General features: G+C 38.5%; 1 protein-coding gene across 1 annotated transcript in view; it reads right to left on the minus strand.

Moving 5' to 3' along the window:
• Window positions 1-201: 201 nt before the first annotated feature.
• The window catches only part of LOC126419155 (actin-related protein 2/3 complex subunit 3-like), a 39,198-nt gene continuing 20,357 nt past the window's right edge, over window positions 202-19,042 (minus strand). The window contains exons 3-4 of the mRNA XM_050086266.1: window positions 13,692-13,887; window positions 202-2,540 (exon numbers count right to left, since the gene is read on the minus strand). Of these exons, the coding sequence (XP_049942223.1) occupies window positions 2,383-2,540; window positions 13,692-13,887 (354 nt within the window). The 3' untranslated portion in view covers window positions 202-2,382. The remainder of the gene's footprint in view (window positions 2,541-13,691; window positions 13,888-19,042) is intronic.

Here is a 19,042-nt window from a genome sequence, read left to right on the forward strand (position 1 = left end):
GGTTACAGTTATTAAAATATAGCTACCATTGACACAGATCATACAACATCTGACGCAAAATAGTATGTTGTGTAATTATGTTGCAGTGAATTGCTTTTCACTTGATGATAATTACTATAAAGTTTAATGAAAAAATGAAAGTCATCAAGAACATTACTGTGAGTGTGATTGTCAAAACTTGTTACAAAAATTACACAACACTACGACTGAGAAGCTCACATTTTAATAACTCAGAACTATTAAATTTTCAAACATACATCACAAATTTATAAAAACTTTACAAATGATTAACCTTACTCTAGAACTCTGCACATATTTTGGGATGACAGGACACAGTCTTATCAGGCACTCTGTACTGATACTCTATAACCAAATCCCAGTCCATGTGACCCATACATCATTATGTAGATTTAAACAGCAAACTAATAGACATCTTACTAAACTTGATGATAGGTCAGCCACACAAATACAAGGCTGGTTTGAAAAGTTCTCACAATCACTGTGAGAGGTCAGCATTAGCGCAACTAGTTGTTCACATGATATTCATTGGAATGTTGCTTGTAAACATGTGCCATGTCAGCATTCTTGGAAGAGAGCTGTGGTGGTGACATGACTCTGTTGTTGTTCCTGCGTAGTGATTTGCAAAGATAGGAAAAAAAAATAAAAATTGAGATTCGAGCAGTGATTAAGTACTTCATAAAGAAAGGTATGAAACCAAAGGACATTCATGCCGATTGGCAACTTGGGTGCACCGCTATACCCCAGGGACAAAACAACAGTCAAAGCAGTGGACACATACTGATTCTCCACCACCAAAGAAAGCAAAGACAATTCCTTCGGTGGGAAAGGTCATGGCATCAGTGTCCTGGGATGCGATGGGGATTCTGTTTGTAGATTATCTCTCCACTGGGCAAACAGTACTGGAAAATACTATGCTAACCTCCTGGACAAGTTGCAACAAAAGATATACAAAACAGGTCATGTTTAACAAGGAAGAAAGTCATCTTTCATCAAGACAATGCGTGCCTGCACACGTGCCATCACAATGGCGAAATTACATGAACTAAGGTATGTATTGTTGCCACACCAGCCTTATTCACCTGAAGTGGCTCTGTCAAACTTCCATCTCCTCCCAAAACTGAAAATTTTTCTTGGTGGATGAAGATTCACTTCAAACGAAGAACTGATATTCGGAGTTGACATCTATTTTGCAGGCCTGGAGGAACCTCATTTTCGAGATGGGATCAAGGCACTGGAACATCATTCGACCAAGTGCATTAATCTACAAGGAGACTAAACTGAAAAATAAAAAAAAGTTTCAGTGATGTAAGCACTTTTTTTCTATTCCATCCCAAAACTTTTCGAACCACCCTTGTATTTTCAATAGTACATTTAAATACTGATAATGAATATGCAACTACACTACTTTGATTAAAATATTTAGCATCAAATAAACTCAGGAACAAGTATATAAAAACTTTCATTTAAATGAAGATTACTAAATGAATATGTTAAAAACAAATAAGTGATTTAATGTACAAATGGCGGCATTGGTAGGAGTAAGATAGAATGCTGAGGCAATATAAATAACTTGAGAGTTAATCAGGTGGAAAACGAAGTGTGATAATATAAAATAAGATATTGTGAAGATGGCCAACTGAAAATGGAACCAAAAATGACGAAGACTGAATGAGAAATGAAATGGTATCAAGTAAGTATTTTTTTTTTTCTTTCTTTTTTAGATTTTCATGATCATATACATGTATGTTGACATTTTTCCAGAGCTACAAAAAATCACAGCACAGAGCACTATAGCTAATGGCCAACGAAGAATACAAGTCAAAATTGAAATAAATAATCAAACTCAAGGTCACATCTGATATACTTTTTTTTAACTATTAGTCATAAAACAGCATTTTATTCAGAATACAATATGATGCACGCTTTTGTACAAATTAATATTTTTTAGTAACAGCTGATAGAAAACTGATAGTTACAAAATAATATTGACACATACAGCCAGGAATGCATGATATGGTATTTACAATAAGGTAAACTAATAATCCAAGTGACAACACAGAATATAAAAATGAATGCCACAAAAGTATGGTATTCAATGTGCAGTAACAAGAACTTCTGTTCCACCACACACTGTGTTTACCAACAAATTTAATTACCAACATAAATTTAATAATTGATGACCAAACAAACTGAAGCTTGCTACAGTGTGTGCAATTGTACTTTTTTTTGTTACTACTTCTGCAACGAGGTCGTTACAGAAGTAAGATACAGGAGAGTACGATAATTAGTTAACAAGCATACTTCATAAAATGCATTGCTGTCACGGAGCACCTCAAATATGAATCTCATCACGTTCTCTCATCACTGCCCAGGACCAGAAAGGGACTTGTCCATGAACTTCTTCTTTGCGAAGCACAGCCACCACTTTGATGGTTTCCCATCATCACTAGAGAAAACTTTTTCACATACTCTTACACCAGTCTCTTGACGAAGTTGCTGTATATACTGCCTCATCAGGTCTGAAATGGAAATAAACATCTATTGTCCTACATCCAAAATTATACACATGGAAAACTACAGAGTTCTGAATGTAATTACATAGAGTAAAGCCTTTCAAAATAAAATATGTTTAACATCTGTTATCTAATAATTAAGTGCAAGGACAAAGTGATTTACATGCAAACTTAACCAGAACACAGAGTCTCTCAAAATCTTTCAAGTGCTTAAAGAACGATAACGCCAGTTGTAAATATGAGTGGTTTACTGTTTCTGCAGCAAGAACTGCAAGGCAAATTAGAAAAAAAATAATAAAAATGGATTGTTTAGTTGCAAAAATCTTGTAATCGACTCATCAAAATCTGGAAAAATGGGAAAGAATAATTTTCAACATTTCATTCAAAATGTGTTCCTACCAGATGAATAAACTATTTCATTACTTTTGTTGAATTCATGTTCTGGACATAACAACACCTCTTTTTTTGTGGAGGATGACAAAAAAAATCTGAAGATGTAATGTGGATTCTACCTGGAACTACTAGTGCAATTCAACCTCTTGATAAAGAATTTTTTCGTCAGTGGAAAGCATTTTCCAGGAAATTATCAGACAACATAATTTCCGATACCCCCATTTCAGGTTCATCAGTGGAACAATATTATTACGCTCCAGTCGTATGTGCCTTACCAGTTTTCTTCAGCACGCTTTACGAATTTGATCAAGTATGCCTGGCATGCAGTGCAATATGCAGAACAACGGCCAGGACCATTTCTGACTCCATCCTTGTTCTGTCCAAATAAAACTAGTGGTTACTGCAAAGTGCCTGACTGACCTCAATGTTTCTTTTGTCCAGTATGCCTGGTGCAAGAAAAATGTTTGTTTTTGTCATTCAATAGACACTTCACATTTTTGTGATGACTACAGGGAATAGACATTGAACTGTTTCACTGATAGTCAAATGTACAACATTCAAACATTATTATAAGGAATGGCCTACAGGAATTTTTATAAAATTTAGTACTGCAAGACACATTTCATTCCAACAAATTACAAGTCCTCACTGAAGGAAGTCATCTGTGACATCAAACACTGCCATGATTTTATTTTCTCTGCTAGCCACTTTTATCAGAATTACATGTGCAAGAATTGAAATGTCGATATGAAGTTATTCAAACAAATGTTTGTATAGTTTAAGCCAGGTTTTCACTGGAGCAAACAAGCTAATAAGCATGAGCAAAAGAGAATTCTGTCTGTTGTACCCGGTAGGCCTCTCACAGGTCTTTCAACAGGATGCCAAGGCAGCTACGTACATGTCCCTAACCTTCCCCAGTTACCTAATCGGACAATGGAGACCGGCAGCTTAACATGGAATTTGAACCACATGTCTTTTGTGGCCACTGCAACATCTGTGAGAAGTGAATACTCAGTTAAAAATCATAGTGAAAAAGTTGTGGTCTGAACGGGATTTGATCCCATGTTCACTGGATCACGAAGTGCACACTTTGCCATTAAACCATCCCCCCCCCCCCTCCCCCCAAAAAAAAGAGAATATGTCCATTAGACCATACACAAACAGTGGAAACGCCAGCTGTGTCACCTCTCGAGATGATGTTCAATGTCGGTAATTAGTGTTCTGTTTATAAATTTCCCTCAATGATAATGAGTGGCCCGGGAAAAATGGCAGTCGACATACAAGGAAAATTTTGGACCAGTTCTAAGGAGAGATGGAGATGAAATTCCGTGTAAAGTGCACAATCTCCATGCATGTCACACTTCCATACAAACAGACACACTTAAATTCTTCCTTCCCTGCACCATTTTGCATACTCTATCAAGAACAGTGCGCTCGCCATGCAAAATAATCCCAATTGAATAGCAAAGTTTCACATTGCAGCTCTAATGAGAGAGAGTGCAGAATATTAGCTCCAAAAACTAGAAATTAATAACACAGCGTTCATCGGCGATGTTCGCTATCTCATATTCTCTTCTATTCACTCTAGTATAAATGATTCTACCCACATACAAGCGAATGATACTGCATTTTCTGCAAATGCTCACTCGCAAGTGTTCGCTTCCATTCGCTCCACTGTAAACAGGCTTTAGGTGCTTAAAATTGGTGTCTGTGAACTCTCGATAATTCCACTATGTGGCACTGCGTTAATGATTCGCCAGGTAATGCACTAGGTGGGCAGGGCTGTACAAACCGCTGTTATATGCTGTTCTTTGTGTGACAAAAATATGTAATTTCAAGATTTTTTACAAAATACTGGCAGTGCCTCTTAGCAGCTAAAACTTTTACAGTGCATTTCTTCCATTGTCTCCTTCCTGAGTAAAAAATTTCAGGGCAGTTTTCGACATGTCTTATTGGACCATTCCCTTATTAATAGATTATCTTCATTTTCTTGAATTATTATTTGATAACCTGTGTATAGCATAGTATTAAAACATTTTCCCCGTTGCTCTGTATGTCGTAGGTGATATTTTGCTCCCAATCTATGACGAGGATATCTACGCAGATATTGAACCCACTCGGAAAAAGGACACATTCTTGCCCAACTATCAGTGCTGCCAATTGTTTAAACAAGTTATCTCCATCTTTGATTATAATTTTTGTATGTTTGAAAAGAGCTCTTACAGCGTTAATTAGATGAGGTGGGAAGCCTCTTTTGCCATAATCTGCTGCGATAGGTGTCTGCTTACTTTGTCAAAAGATTTTTCACAACCTACAAATGCTATATGCATCTCTAAGTTAAATTCTTTCCTTTTTATTTATCAGTTGTTGTAGACTAAATGTAGCGCATTTGAAGGAGCATCCTTTTTTAAAACCTATATGCTATTATAATCAAAATGTATTGGAGATAGCACACAACCTAACAATGGTAAATCCAGGATGGAATAATGATGAGCAAGGAGTGCGGTTTGGAAGGCAACAAGCGAAACACAAGAAAGAAGGGAAAGAAGAATGGACATTGAGTATAGTACAAATGGCCTCTGACAAACTGTGGATAGGAAACAGGTTGACCACACAGTTGCTGAGCATGCTGCACAAAACAATATCCTTCATTTTCACTACCTGGGCCATCTGGATCCTTCCTACCAATGCCAGCTTTTCTGGATTGTACATGTGGGAACTCTCCCCGCAATATATCCCGCAATTCTGTAACTCTCCTGGCCTCGAACTTCATTAGTCATTGTCCCTCACGTGCCTGTATCATTCCCTGTTCCCACTTCAACACTACACAGCCCTCTATTCCACAGGCTTTTTACCCCCTCCTTTCTCTGCTCCCCCCTCCCCTCCTCTGTTTAACTTTCCAACTGCACCTACTTGCCCTACACTCTCTCCTCTTCATTACTGTATACTCTCAAAAGCAGCACTTTATCATCCCCCACCCATAAATCCTGCTATGCCTCCCCTTTCCCATCTCAGTCTCCTCCTTCCCTCCACCATCCAGACTGCTTCTCTCACCATGCACAGCTGCTTGCAGTCTGGCTTTGGCAGCCAGACACTGTGGCCGTGTGTGTGTGTGTGTGTGTGTGTGTGTGTGTGTGTGTGTGTGTGTGTGTGTGTAGTCTGATTTGGATGAAGGACTTTCCAGCCAAAGCTTACTTGTTTGATCATCTTTTCGATGAATCTATCTGTGACTCAATATCTCCACTATACGATGAGTAGCAATCTAATACTGCCATAGAGCACAGTCTCCTGTTTAAGATAATGTTATAGATTTTACAGCCTACATTAATGAGGCTAATTCCTCTATAGTTGTTTGTGCTGCTTCTGTTACCTCTCTTTAACATGGAGAAAATTTTAGCCAGATTACACTCCTTGGGTATCTTATCCATAGTCCAACATATGTTAATGACAGGATAAAGTATCATTGTATATTTAGAATCTTTATATAGGATTCTAAGCAGTACAGAGGTCTGTAACACGATGCTGGCAGATATGAAGCTATAAATTGGTAATTATGTAAATTCAAATGAAAATTAATAAACTACTGCATTAGCAGCCCTTCATAAAATTTATCTGGTTACCTACATACCCAAACCAAACATTTCATAAACATAATGACAAGTTGCAATGTTCCTTTTCAAACATGCCTGTCAAATATTAAGGTATGGTAGTAGACAAGAAGCATCTATTCGGTATTTTTGAGAAAGGAACAAAGAGCCTTTTCATCAATTGAGGCTCTGCTGTAAATTTTATTATGTTCACTTTGGTTAGGATGAATGCAAATGGTATGTAACTGTTCTGTGACTGTAAACTACTAATACATTACACACAATTAGTTTTTGACAGCTGCATCTCTTTCTAAGAGTACACCCTGGTTCATCCCTGATGCCTGAACGCACTCCAAGGTGAGATCTATGGAATATATTACGTTGGTGCACAAGTTCGTAGCATTCTTCCACTAGTTTAATAACCATGAAGATACACATACCAGAGAATTTAGTCATCAATAAAATTTTCTCCTTCACTGTTTACAACAGTCTACCAATGCTGGGGTAACTTCTCGATTTCGCAGTTGTAGAAATCGTGTGGTTTTGAGGAAAAGAACTTATCAGGCCATGTTCAGAGAGCACTTTCATCTGGAAAGGAAGTTTCTTTGAAGGTTGTTCAATAGAAAGCAGAAAAGTTGGAAATCTGAAGGTGCTCAATGTCAGGTGAATAAGGTGGGTGCTGAATAACTTCCAACCAAATTCACATATAGTGTTTTTTTGTCAGTCTAACAGAATGTGGGCAGCCATTATAGTGGAGTAGCATCGTTTCACAATCTTCCTGGTCATTGTTCTTGGACTGCATCTACGAGACGTCTCAGTTGTTGACAATAAAGGCAAGCAGCGACAGTTACATCTCGGAAAAACAATTCATAGTAAACCACACTGTCGCTGTTCCACCGGGTGCACAACATTTTCTTTTGTGGAAGCATTCAGGTCTTTGCAAGGGAAGTTGCTGCTTTGTTTGGCCTCAACCATTCCTTTCTCTCCCTTATGATAGCATAAAGATAACACTTCTCATCACCAGTAATGAGACAGAATAAGAATGGTGGTGGTTGTTTATGAGCTAACTGATGATGGGCAAGCAGATATCTACATATGGCCATCTACTGATTTTTGAGATATTGGTTTGGAACATGTGGTACCTATACACCCAATTTTTGAATCTTCCTCACAAGATGCCAATGGCGCACGATGGTGGAATGATCACGGTTCATTACATCTGGCAAGTCTCAAGTACATGACATGGACCACTGAGGATGATAATGTTTAAATGATCTTCATTAAACCCCGAATGTCTTCCTGAACATAGAGAATCACAAATGTTTAAGAATGATCATCCTTAAAACGAGAAAACCATTATCTTGGCATGCTCTACCCAATGAGCACTATCCCCATACCACCGCATATGTTTCTCGATGTATCGGCTGCTGTCACCCATCTACTGAACTCAAATGTTAGAAACATTCCGATTCCTCCTCTTGGCACTCCATTTTCTAGTGTCCGCAGCTCCATTCACTACCTCCAAATGAAAAAAGACAATATGTAAACTCAAATAGCATCAGTAAACTACAAATAAAAAATTACAACTGATAAATAACCCCATCACCCCGGGGACTATCACCTTGACGACAGTGGGATGGCTTAGTACCTAATGAGCCAGAAGATCGCTCGCTAGCTTGCAGGTTGGTCAGAGGCAAGGGGAAGCTAAGAATAGTCCACAATGAAGAACAGGACATCCCCTAAAAGACATCCTGTGACTCCGAGGGTGGAGGAGGAGTGGTGGGAAGCTCCCAACAGCCAAGGAGGTGACAAAGGGCCCCAGCTCACAGTTATGAGTGAAGACCTCAATTGAATCCACAGCGGAGAAGATGGACTTCAGAATGCCGGAGATTGCAGAAGAGGCAGCCCAGTACCCAGGAAATAGTATGAGTGCACTAGAAATCAGCAACATCTGTTCACCATGTAAGGGGCAGCTTCAATGGCATCTGTTCCCCATGTAAGGGGCGGCCTGAATAATTGCTGGCAGTAGCTCTAAAATGCCTCTGGGAGTGGTGACCCTATTGTAATCAAAGCTCGTGAATAAGTTTCAGAGTAGCCAACCCTGAAGGCTTTCAGCCTTCTCCCCTAGTAAATCCCTTTGCTAGTTCACACACAATGATAAACGACGATGAGATGTCACTACCCCAGGGAGTATCTAATTTTCCGTCACCAACGGTGGTGCATTCAGGCCTTCGTAGTCTGGGGAGCCTGACCTCATCGTGCAGGGAAGTCGGAGTTCCCTAAAACCATCAACTGATTGAGACCCAAAACTATCACACTCTTTGGAACTATCAATATTCAAACCCTCTGTTGGACCGGAAAACTCAAGCAATTGACTGATATCCTGAATAAACACAAAATTTCAATAACAGCTGTCTAAGAAACCAGATTCACTGATGATATGGCTTTTGAGTCGGAAGGTTATAGAATAATTAATGGGAAGCTGGCATCTAAGAACACATATGGCTCCAGCGTTTTTGGAACTGCCTTTTTAATATGACATGATATGATGGATTCTGTCATTGGATTCACATCAACTGGCAAACGCATCTCTCTGTTATCCCTCAGATGCAACAACAAGGGATATTCTATTATAAAATGCACACATTACAGTTAATAATAACAAGAGCAACCCTGAAAAGGTCCAAAGTTTCTGGCAGATGCTAGAAGACGAGATCAGTAAGGTCCCCGATCACCAAGTCAGACTACTGGTAGGTGAGTTCAATGCTCAACTGGGGAAAGAACAACAGTACCAAGACATACTGGGGCCTTACACAACACATAGATGAACAAATGCTAACAGAAAACTGTGAAGGTTGCGTCAGTTGGAGATCATTACCATGGTATTCCCTTGAAAGGTAAGATACCAGATGACTTGGCAGTCACCAAACACTGCTATTGGATCATTTCAAATCAATCATGTTGCAATCAGTGTAAAGAGAAGGAAAGATATCATGAATGTCAGAGTATGCAAAGGTTTGAATGTTGTCTCTGACCACTTCTTCACACAAATAAAGACCAGATTACTACCTAATCGAAAGGTACCTTCTAACACAATGCCATCAAGGATTGATCTCCAATTCTTTACAGAGTATAAAGAACGCTTTAAAACTGACATCATGCAAAAAGAAATGAAAGACTGGAACCAACTGAGGTCCACTGTAAGTGAGGCAACCAATACCCTCGGACATCCTCGAAGGAAGCGACGTCATAGATGGTGGAATTCTGAATGCGATCTTGCAGATGATGAGCGTGCCATAGCCCGGAGGAAATGGAACTCGACTGAATGACAAAAAGACTGGGAGAATTTCACAATGGTGCAGAAACTGACAAGCAAGACCATCAGGTGTGTGAAGAGATCTTACGATCGACCAAGACTGGAAAAGTTGGATGAAGAATTTAAAATGTACAAAACTTTCATTGAGCCTTCAAAGAGGAACTCTCAGCGTATAAATCACAATGCCTTCACTTTAAGAATATGGCCAGGGAGCTGGTGTGGATTACAACACACACACACACTCATCAAACAGAAACTCACGGATACAACCTCTAAGGTGAAGTTCAGAGGAGAACTATCTCGGAGTTTCAACATCAAAACGGAAGTACGACAGGGTTATGGTCTATCACCCATTCTGTTTAATCTGGTGCTTGATAAAGTCATCAAAACCTGGGAATGCACGCTGAGGAATCTAGGAATCAAACCAGTTACCATTGGAGCTGGGACCCAAAGAAATGTGATAAGGTGCCTTGCTTTTGTAGATGACATTGCAATGCTGTCATTTCTGTCCAAGCCCTGCATAAGACAGCGGTGAAGTCAGGGTCAAAAATATCATATGACAAGACCAAATAATTAGAGAACCGGCACTCCAGTAACATCCCTTTGACAACTATACATGGAATGATTGGGAGGGTCAATCACTTTCGTTATCCTGGTGAATGGGTCCACCCCAATGGTAGAGATGGCACATCCATCTTAGAAAGGCGTAACAAACTCAAAGCAGCATACCATCTGTCCCATAATCAGTACAACAAGAAGTGTATTTCAAAGAATGCTAAGGTCTGTCAATACAGAAGTGCTGTCAGACCACAGTTTCTGTATGCCGCAGAGACCCTTTTGATGAACGGAGAAGGCACAATGGATTACCTGGAGAAAGCCGAAACACATATTCTCAGAAAAATTCATGGCCCGAGATTGTTCCCAAATTGAACCTACCGACTGAAGTCTAATACTGAACTGTATCAACAGTTAGAATCAGCCAACACCAGTATGTGGCGTAGGAGGCTCAAGTTCTACCAAGAAGATCTTCTCATTGGTTAACAGCTACAAGACTGGAAGCCTGTGGCTTAATGAAGTACTAAAGGACATGGATTCAGCTGGGATCTTTGATCTTGAGATAGAAGACTGTTCCAAATTTTGTGCTTTGGTAGAATCTTGGACCCCACCACATAGAGTCCCTAAACATTGGAAGCCCCTTTCACAGGAGAGGAAGGAGAAATTACCAACAGGGCTCAAGAGATATTGGCAAGGGAAGAGAGCATCGAAGAAGAACTAGTCATAAGCATTCCTTAAGTTGGCTTAAATAAATAAAAAAATAAAGCCATTGCAACTAAAATACCAATCTGCAAAAGAAAAATGCTACAAACTTATGCACCACCTAATAATTAATTTACGAACACTTAGTGCTTTTAGAGCACAAGGAACTGCATACTATATATGGAATTTACAAGTCACTGTATCTTTACACTTCGGTGTTTCCTGAATACAAGTTGTTGTCATCTACAGTCAAAAGGGTGGTCTGATGCAGTTGAGCGCTTTCATGTCAACAGAACTACTGTAGCCTACATCCCTTTGAAGTTGTTTTTTGTATTCAAGCCTTGGCCACACTCTGCAATTCTTACCCTTCACACTTCTCTACATTACCGAATTACCTATTCCCTGATGCCTAAATGTTTCTCTTCTCAGCCTATCCTTTCTTTTAGTTAAATTATGCCACAAAGCACTTTCCTCCTGATTTTATTTCATTAGTTGTTCTTAATTATCTGGCCTAGCCAACTAATTTTTCAGCATTCCTCTGTAACAACACATTTCAAAAGCTGCACTGTTATAAACCATCTTTCACTTCCATATAATGTTGCATTCCAGAAAAATACATTCAGAAAAGGTAAAATTTATATTCATTGTTAACAAAATTCTCTTCTTCAGAAACACTTACCTTCCTCTTAGCAGTCTGCATTTCATGTCCTCTCTACATCAATCATCGCCAGTTATTTTTCTGTCCAAATAGCAAAACTCATATTTTACTTTTAGTGCCTAACTTTCTAATAATTCCTTCATCATAACCCCATTTAGTTCAACTACATTCCAGCATGTTCATTTTATTTCTGTTGATCTTCAACTCACAATCTCTTTTCAAGACATTATCCAACCCATTCAATTGCTCTTGCAATTCCTTTGCAGTCTCTAACAGAATTTGTCATTGGGTAGCCTCCCTGGACTTTATTTCCCTTTTCACATTTCTTCTTGCTTTTCTTTACACCTTGCTCAGTGTGCAGATTGAATAACATGGGCCACAGTCTACAGCCTCGCCTCACTTCCTTCTCAACTACTGTCTGTCCCTCGCTCTCATGTCCTTAACTCCTATAAATGAAGCCTGGTGTATCTGTTTAAGTTGCGTATAAACTCCCCCCCCCCCCCCTCTCCCATATTTGATCCCTGATAACTTGTTGCTTACCATAAATTTTGTCAACCACTTTCTCTAAATATACAGATGTTATAAATGTGGGTTAGTCTTTCTTTAACCTATATTCTAATGCAAGTCAAGCTGCTTTAATGTTTTTAAATCTTTCTGAAACCCAAACCGATTTTCTCCAGATTGGCCTTCACTAGTCATTTCATTCTTCTGTACATAATTTGTTTCAAGTATTTTGCAATCATGACTTATTATACTGGTGGCTTGTAATACACTTGTGAGCACCTATCTGCTTGGTATTTGGATTAGTGCATTCTTCTTGAATACTGATAAAGTATTTAACCTATACATATCTCATGTATGGCAGATAGAACAGTTATGTCATGGCTGGTTCTCACAACAGATTTTAATATTCTGGGGGAATATCACATCCATCTCACTGCCGGTCACTTTCTTTTTCCTCTCCATAATGTTGTTGTCAACTTTCTTTCCTTTATTCCTTTCAGCATTCTTCTCCTTTTTTGGTGTTGGTTTGTCATCTGACCTCTTGATGTTATGTTAACTGTTTTTCCTCCCTACAAATGTTCCTTTAATTTTCAATAAACAGCATCTACCTTCCCTAAAGTCATGCAGTCTTTTGCAGCTTTGCAGTTGTCCTCCAGTCATTTCTGCTTTGCCATTTTCTACTTTCAGAAAATCTCATTTTTTATTACCCTTTCACCTTGCTTTATTTTTACATTTTCTTCTCTGATCTGTTAAATTTAACATATTGTGTGTTACTAAAATATTTCTGCTGGGCCCAATCCTTTTGCCTTGTTTCTCCTCAGCTACCCTCACCCATTTTCAAGGGAATATTATCACCATTAAACAGTGCCATATATCTTCAAGGAAAATAATGGCTGTAGTTTCTCCTTGCTCTCAGCTGTGCCACAATAGCAACATTGGAAGGTGATACCCCTCTTCAGAAACCATGCTAGTTTAGCCTCCCTGCAGATACCTAACAGACATTGTTGAATCAGCAGTTTGCTGTCTCTATCACTGATGCGTGCAAGCCTGCCCACTGCAGAAAGGAATTCAGCTTGTGTGGATTTAAATACATATACAGTGAAAAGAAAGACAAATATCTGAAAAATGAATACAACACTATTTTGCAGATTCCAACTCCGATATATATTTCACATTTTTATCTGCTTTTCTTTTTATACTATCCTGAACACCTGTGAACTATGTGAGTCATTCTCTCCACCAATATCCTTTATTTCTGGCGATCTTTCTCTAAATGAGAGAGCTTGTGGACTTCAACCTTATGAGTGCACATAACTACAGGTCACTTAAAGTAAACTTTTCTTTTTATCTGATCCCGATTTATATCACACAGCAAAATTAATTGAAAATTATGTTAAAACTAATACACTACACAGTTTCATATTGTTGCTGTGTGTACTTACCTGCCTCACTAGGACTGCTAGGTTTGGCATATACAGAATTAAGAGGAAATCCTGGCTCACCAGGGATGTCAAACTTAGATATTGCCAATGCATACATTTCCTGCATCCCTTGCGCTTTAGTGCTACATTTTTGTAGCTTCTTCAAACACTCCGTTATATACAAGGTAATGTAAATAAGCACTCTATCAGCTTCATTCTAAATAAGTGAAAAAGAAAAGACATAACTTTAGGTGAAATACATAGTTATTGTACAATTTATGCAAGAGCAAGAAATACTGGCATTAATTTTGAAGCATAAAATATCTGAAAGTTATAATTACAGACACTAAAAACTGGTAAGTCTGATTAATGTGGAAATTCCCCAATGTTGACATAATTTTTGAATATCATGACTGAATACATTCAAAAAGTGACGAAAAGCCTGATTACAAAATGCAGCAATCCAAGTAAAACATTTTAAATGTTATTTTGTTATGAAGTGGTATATCACCTCAACATATAGACAACTTCCATTAAGATCTAAGCACTAGTTACCATTAATGCACCACTGTACAATATTTCAGAAATATTCCTTATTCTAACAGCAGTTCACAGCAGATTTCTTTACATTCAATACAACAGTTGGCATTATGGCACAAATACTTTTGAATGATGTTCAATATTCACATACTATAAAAATATAAAGGGATAAAAAATTTACACTAAAACACACAGAGTGAGTGAGTGAGTGAGTGTGTGTGTGTGTGTGTGTGTGCGCGCGCGCGCGAGTGTGAACTGTCAGTCAACCTAACATAGGCCTCAAGCTACACTACAGATCATTATTTTGCCACAATTAAGAGTTCATATTCATGTTCTTTGGCTTCCAACTCACAAACAAATGTCACCTTTCAGCTTAATCTATAACTCAGGCTGCACTACAGAACCATCTCACATTACAAAATATAAGAGGGACACAAGAAAAAACTTACTGTCATCATTCTGTTCTCTTCCTGTTTGCACATGTACAACATTACATGCCATATTGTTGTCATGAGATGATGAAAATTTTCATTATCGTTAGGATCAGTTGACCTGAGAGGAAAACACGTAAGCCGCCCATCCAAATCCCACAATCAGCCATCCTGATAATCATCTGATTCAGATGACGAGTAGTCATTTGGCTATGGTTGCAAAAATTGGTTGCATGGAGCCAACCAAAACTTTTGATATTGGTTGTTGGCTTTGACTCTTGACATAACCGTGTTGTGTTATGTGGTGTCATGGTTGCAGTAGTGTATTTGAATAGGACAGTGTCTGAAGTGGATACATGGTGGAGCTCTCTGGGAGTGAGTGTCAAGGTTTTAATGTTGCATTGGAACATTGCTTTTGAGTGATTGGACTGGTCCAGTGTTGTTTGTCAGGTGTTGTGCAACTGGGATGACTCAAGTCATGGGTTAGTGATATGCACATACACGGATAGTAGTAGTATTGCTTACACAGGGTACAGAACAGCAGTGCATTGGTGAAGCTGTCATTTGTACTCAGATGATTCATGTGAAAAGGTGTATGATGTGATTATGGCTTTTAACATGGAATGATATATGGGGCTAAATGCTTAGGAAATTCCATTTGGAAAATCATTAGGAAATTCAATATTCTGAGATCCACAATGTCAAGAGTGTCTTAAGAATACCAAATTACAGGCATTACCTCTCACCAAAGACAATGCAGTGGCCAACAACCTTCACTTAGTGACCAAGAACAGCAGCAGGGTGTATACGTGGACAAGGAAGAAACATTCCCGGATTACCCGGTTAAAAATACACTTTCTCCCGGGTGAAAACATGCTTTTTCCGTGTTAAGTGACACGGAATCCTTATCGATCCTTTGAATCGTTAAGGTTTTACACACGGCATAGAACTTCCCAGCACTTTAGAAAATGAAACTCAGAGAAAATGACACGTTTTGGAAATATCGTTTATATGTTGCGTATTTTCGTATTACGAAAGTATAGATTGGAATTCCACCAAACACCGCATGTTACTTTCCAAATCATTGAAATCGAGATTGTGATGCATTTCTGTAAGCCAGTCATAGCTCATGTCATGTGATCTCAGCAGCCGATAAGAGTGGATATTCAGAGCATAGGACACGTGATGTAGTCGGCCAACAGCAACATCATCATTGTTACATAGCATGAACACACAAACAGGGAAAGTTAATAGTTTAAATTAATATACATAGTGTTGCTACACAAAAAGCAAAGCTTTCACATATAATATTGGTCTCTAAGGTTAATAAGCTGCAAGAGAAGTTAAGATTTCGCATATAATGTTGATCTTTTTGCGAGTGTTACACTTTAAGACTCACTCAAATGTGCCAGTAAAATTTTTAATAATGACAAATGTCTGATCTTCAGGGTTTGAAAATCTTTGAAATGGCTCATCATCAAAGAGCTGATTTTTAAATGATGGTCAAATGCTCTGTGGTTTAAGAAATTGCTGGTACATTCTCAACACATAGTTCAACTTACGTAAAAGGATATTTACTTTGAAAGTAATGCTTTTCAAACCACCATTCGCCATATTTTCCCGCTAACTGTTAGAAGTAGGTTCGTTTCAGCAGTTGCCAGAGAGTGCAGATAACAGGCGACACCGTGCCTGCACAGCTACCATGACGTAGAAAGCCCATATGTACATACGTGTAAAACATTGAAAGATCATACCTTTATGTCATAAAAGAAACAAGACACCAGAGGATACCCCAAGAGCATCGGAATTTCGTAAACCATACTAAAATGTGCACATTTAAAGTGCATACTTAAAGTGCACATTCGTATGTTCAGATTCCCAATCAAGCAGACCTCGACCTGATATTAAGATTTTCAGTGTGGTTTTCGGGATGTAAATTTTCTTGGAGCACCAGTACTGTATTACATCATGTTTGGTTCTTTATTATGGCATAATGCCATAATGCTGAGGGAATTAGATTAGGAAATGAGACACTTAAAGTAGTAAAGGAGTTTTTCTACTTGGGGAGCAAAATAACTGATGATGGTCGAAGTAGAGAGGATATAAAATGTAGACTGGCAATGGCAAGGAAAGCTTTTCTGAAGAAGAGAAATTTGTTAACATCGAGTATAGATTTAAGTGTCAGGAAGTCATTTCTGAAAGTATTTGTATGGAGTGTAGCCATGTATGGAAGTGAAACATGGACGATAAATAGTTTGGACAAGAAGAGAATAGAAGCATTCGAAATGTGGTGCTACAGAAGAATGCTGAGGATTAGATGGGTAGATCACATAACTAATGAGGAAGTATTGAACAGGATTGGGGAGAAGAGAAGTTTGTGGCACAACTTGACCAGAAGACGGGATCGGTTGGTAGGACATGTTCTGAGGCATCAAGGGATCACCAATTTAGTATTGGAGAGCAGCGTGGAGGGTAAAAATCGTAGAGGGAGACCAAGAGATGAATACACTACGCAGATTCAGAAGGATGTAGATTGCAGTAGGTACTGGGAGATGAAGAAGCTTGCACAGGATAGAGTAGCATGGAGAGCTGCATCAAACCAGTCTCAGGACTGAAGACCACAACAACACCAACAACAACAATGCCATATGTGCTAGAAGATGAAGACGTGCACTTGAAATGCAGCGAACAGTTGAAACTCGCCAGTACTGTGGAATTAAACAATTCATTTCAGATACATTTTGTTTCAAATACACTGACTGCCTCTGCGGAAAAGGTTAATGAAAGTCAAATTTCTTTAGCAAACAGACAAAAATAACTTCATTGTTATGCAGGGTGATTAATGATTGACAGTCAGAAAGGTGGAAATAAACATTTGACGGGAGAGTAAACGAAGGGGAAACAGCAAAATCGCTAAATGTAAACACAGGTCACGTGGAAACTATCCACTGTAACTCAGACTGCTCTGCGCATCAGCCTCAGATCTACGATATTTGCGATCCGGGTCAATACTAAAAAAAAATTGAATTTTCAAAAATATGTTCATCTTGTAGCGCACATCTTTCTGAAAAGTCTGAAACATGAAACGTGTGTTCAAGGAAATTTAATACATGTTATTTAGTCTTAAGTGTGCCAAAGTGCAGTGCCACGCCTCTTCATAAAGCATTCTTCTATCGCACATCACTGTATTTCGCTCTGTGGAATTGAAACATGTGTATTTTGCAATGAATGCCATTAAACTATATTCAGGACAGTGGAAATTGAAATGTCCTGTGGTGCCTCTCCTGCTTCCAGTCGGCCAGTTTGACAGCCTGCCCATCTTTTAAAAAAAATCTCCCAATTAATAGTGGATGGGATCATTTGTAATCGGGAGAACAAGAACTCTTCAGAAAATTTGCACTCTTTATTGCCTATTAGCTAACAACTTGCTGTTTTGTGTGACATAAAATTAAATATAGGATACATAAAACCAATAAAGAAAAGAGACAAGTAAGAAAATACACATTTCTTCAATCCTTAGCTCCTAGCATTTTTTTCCTCTCTAATCTTGCCACAGCTTTACATGGCATGCTTACCTTTCTGCGAAAGAATCTATTACCTCATCAAAGCTTGTCAAACGATTCGCTACATGAAAAATCGAAATGTAGTTATCTAATACCGAAAAAGCTGTTAAACACAAATAATACCCAAGACTGGTATGTCGTTTCTCAATCTGATTATGTCTATTTTGTCACTGTCTGCTAGATAAAACAAAAGAGGCCTTTCTAATATTGGAACAATTTTGTAAGACACACCAAATAAACGAGACTTTTGGCACAAATGGCCATTTTCATAACACAACAGGATATATAATTCACGAAGTGCCAATATCAAATGCCTACTAGGCCTACAAGCAAAAAGCTTTATGTTAGGAAATAGTTTCACATTTCATTCATACACACCAGCTTCTCAAGCATGAGATCGAAAAGTAGCATTAAGAAATTTTTATATAAATTTGGAATTGTCTTATTCTTCCATAATTTGTGTGATGTCCCCGTTTCTTCTCCTTCCTCGTTCTAACAAACAATCTTGTCATCATCAATTCTGCAGCTATTCCTGCCATTGTCAAAATTTGTTTGCCGATTAATTTCACTAACCCTGCCAGAATCACAGGTTTAGTTGTCCCACGATTGTTCTCCAGTTAGGCATTATTACGTGTTTGTACAACACGTTTTGCGTGCTACTCCCCAAATAGAACTTAAGCGGCTGCTAGCCGGGGACTGTACAATCTGGTCCTTACTAGTATAGTGACCTGGCCAAAAATTTGTCAATATTTCATTTTCTTGGGTACACCGAGAAGATAGTACGTAATCTTTCTAACCTGTTATTCCTATCAGTCATTTATTTCCATTCTGGTAGCAT

Source organism: Schistocerca serialis, chromosome 9, assembly GCF_023864345.2.
Source record: "Schistocerca serialis cubense isolate TAMUIC-IGC-003099 chromosome 9, iqSchSeri2.2, whole genome shotgun sequence".
Taxonomy (NCBI): Eukaryota; Metazoa; Arthropoda; class Insecta; order Orthoptera; family Acrididae; genus Schistocerca; species Schistocerca serialis.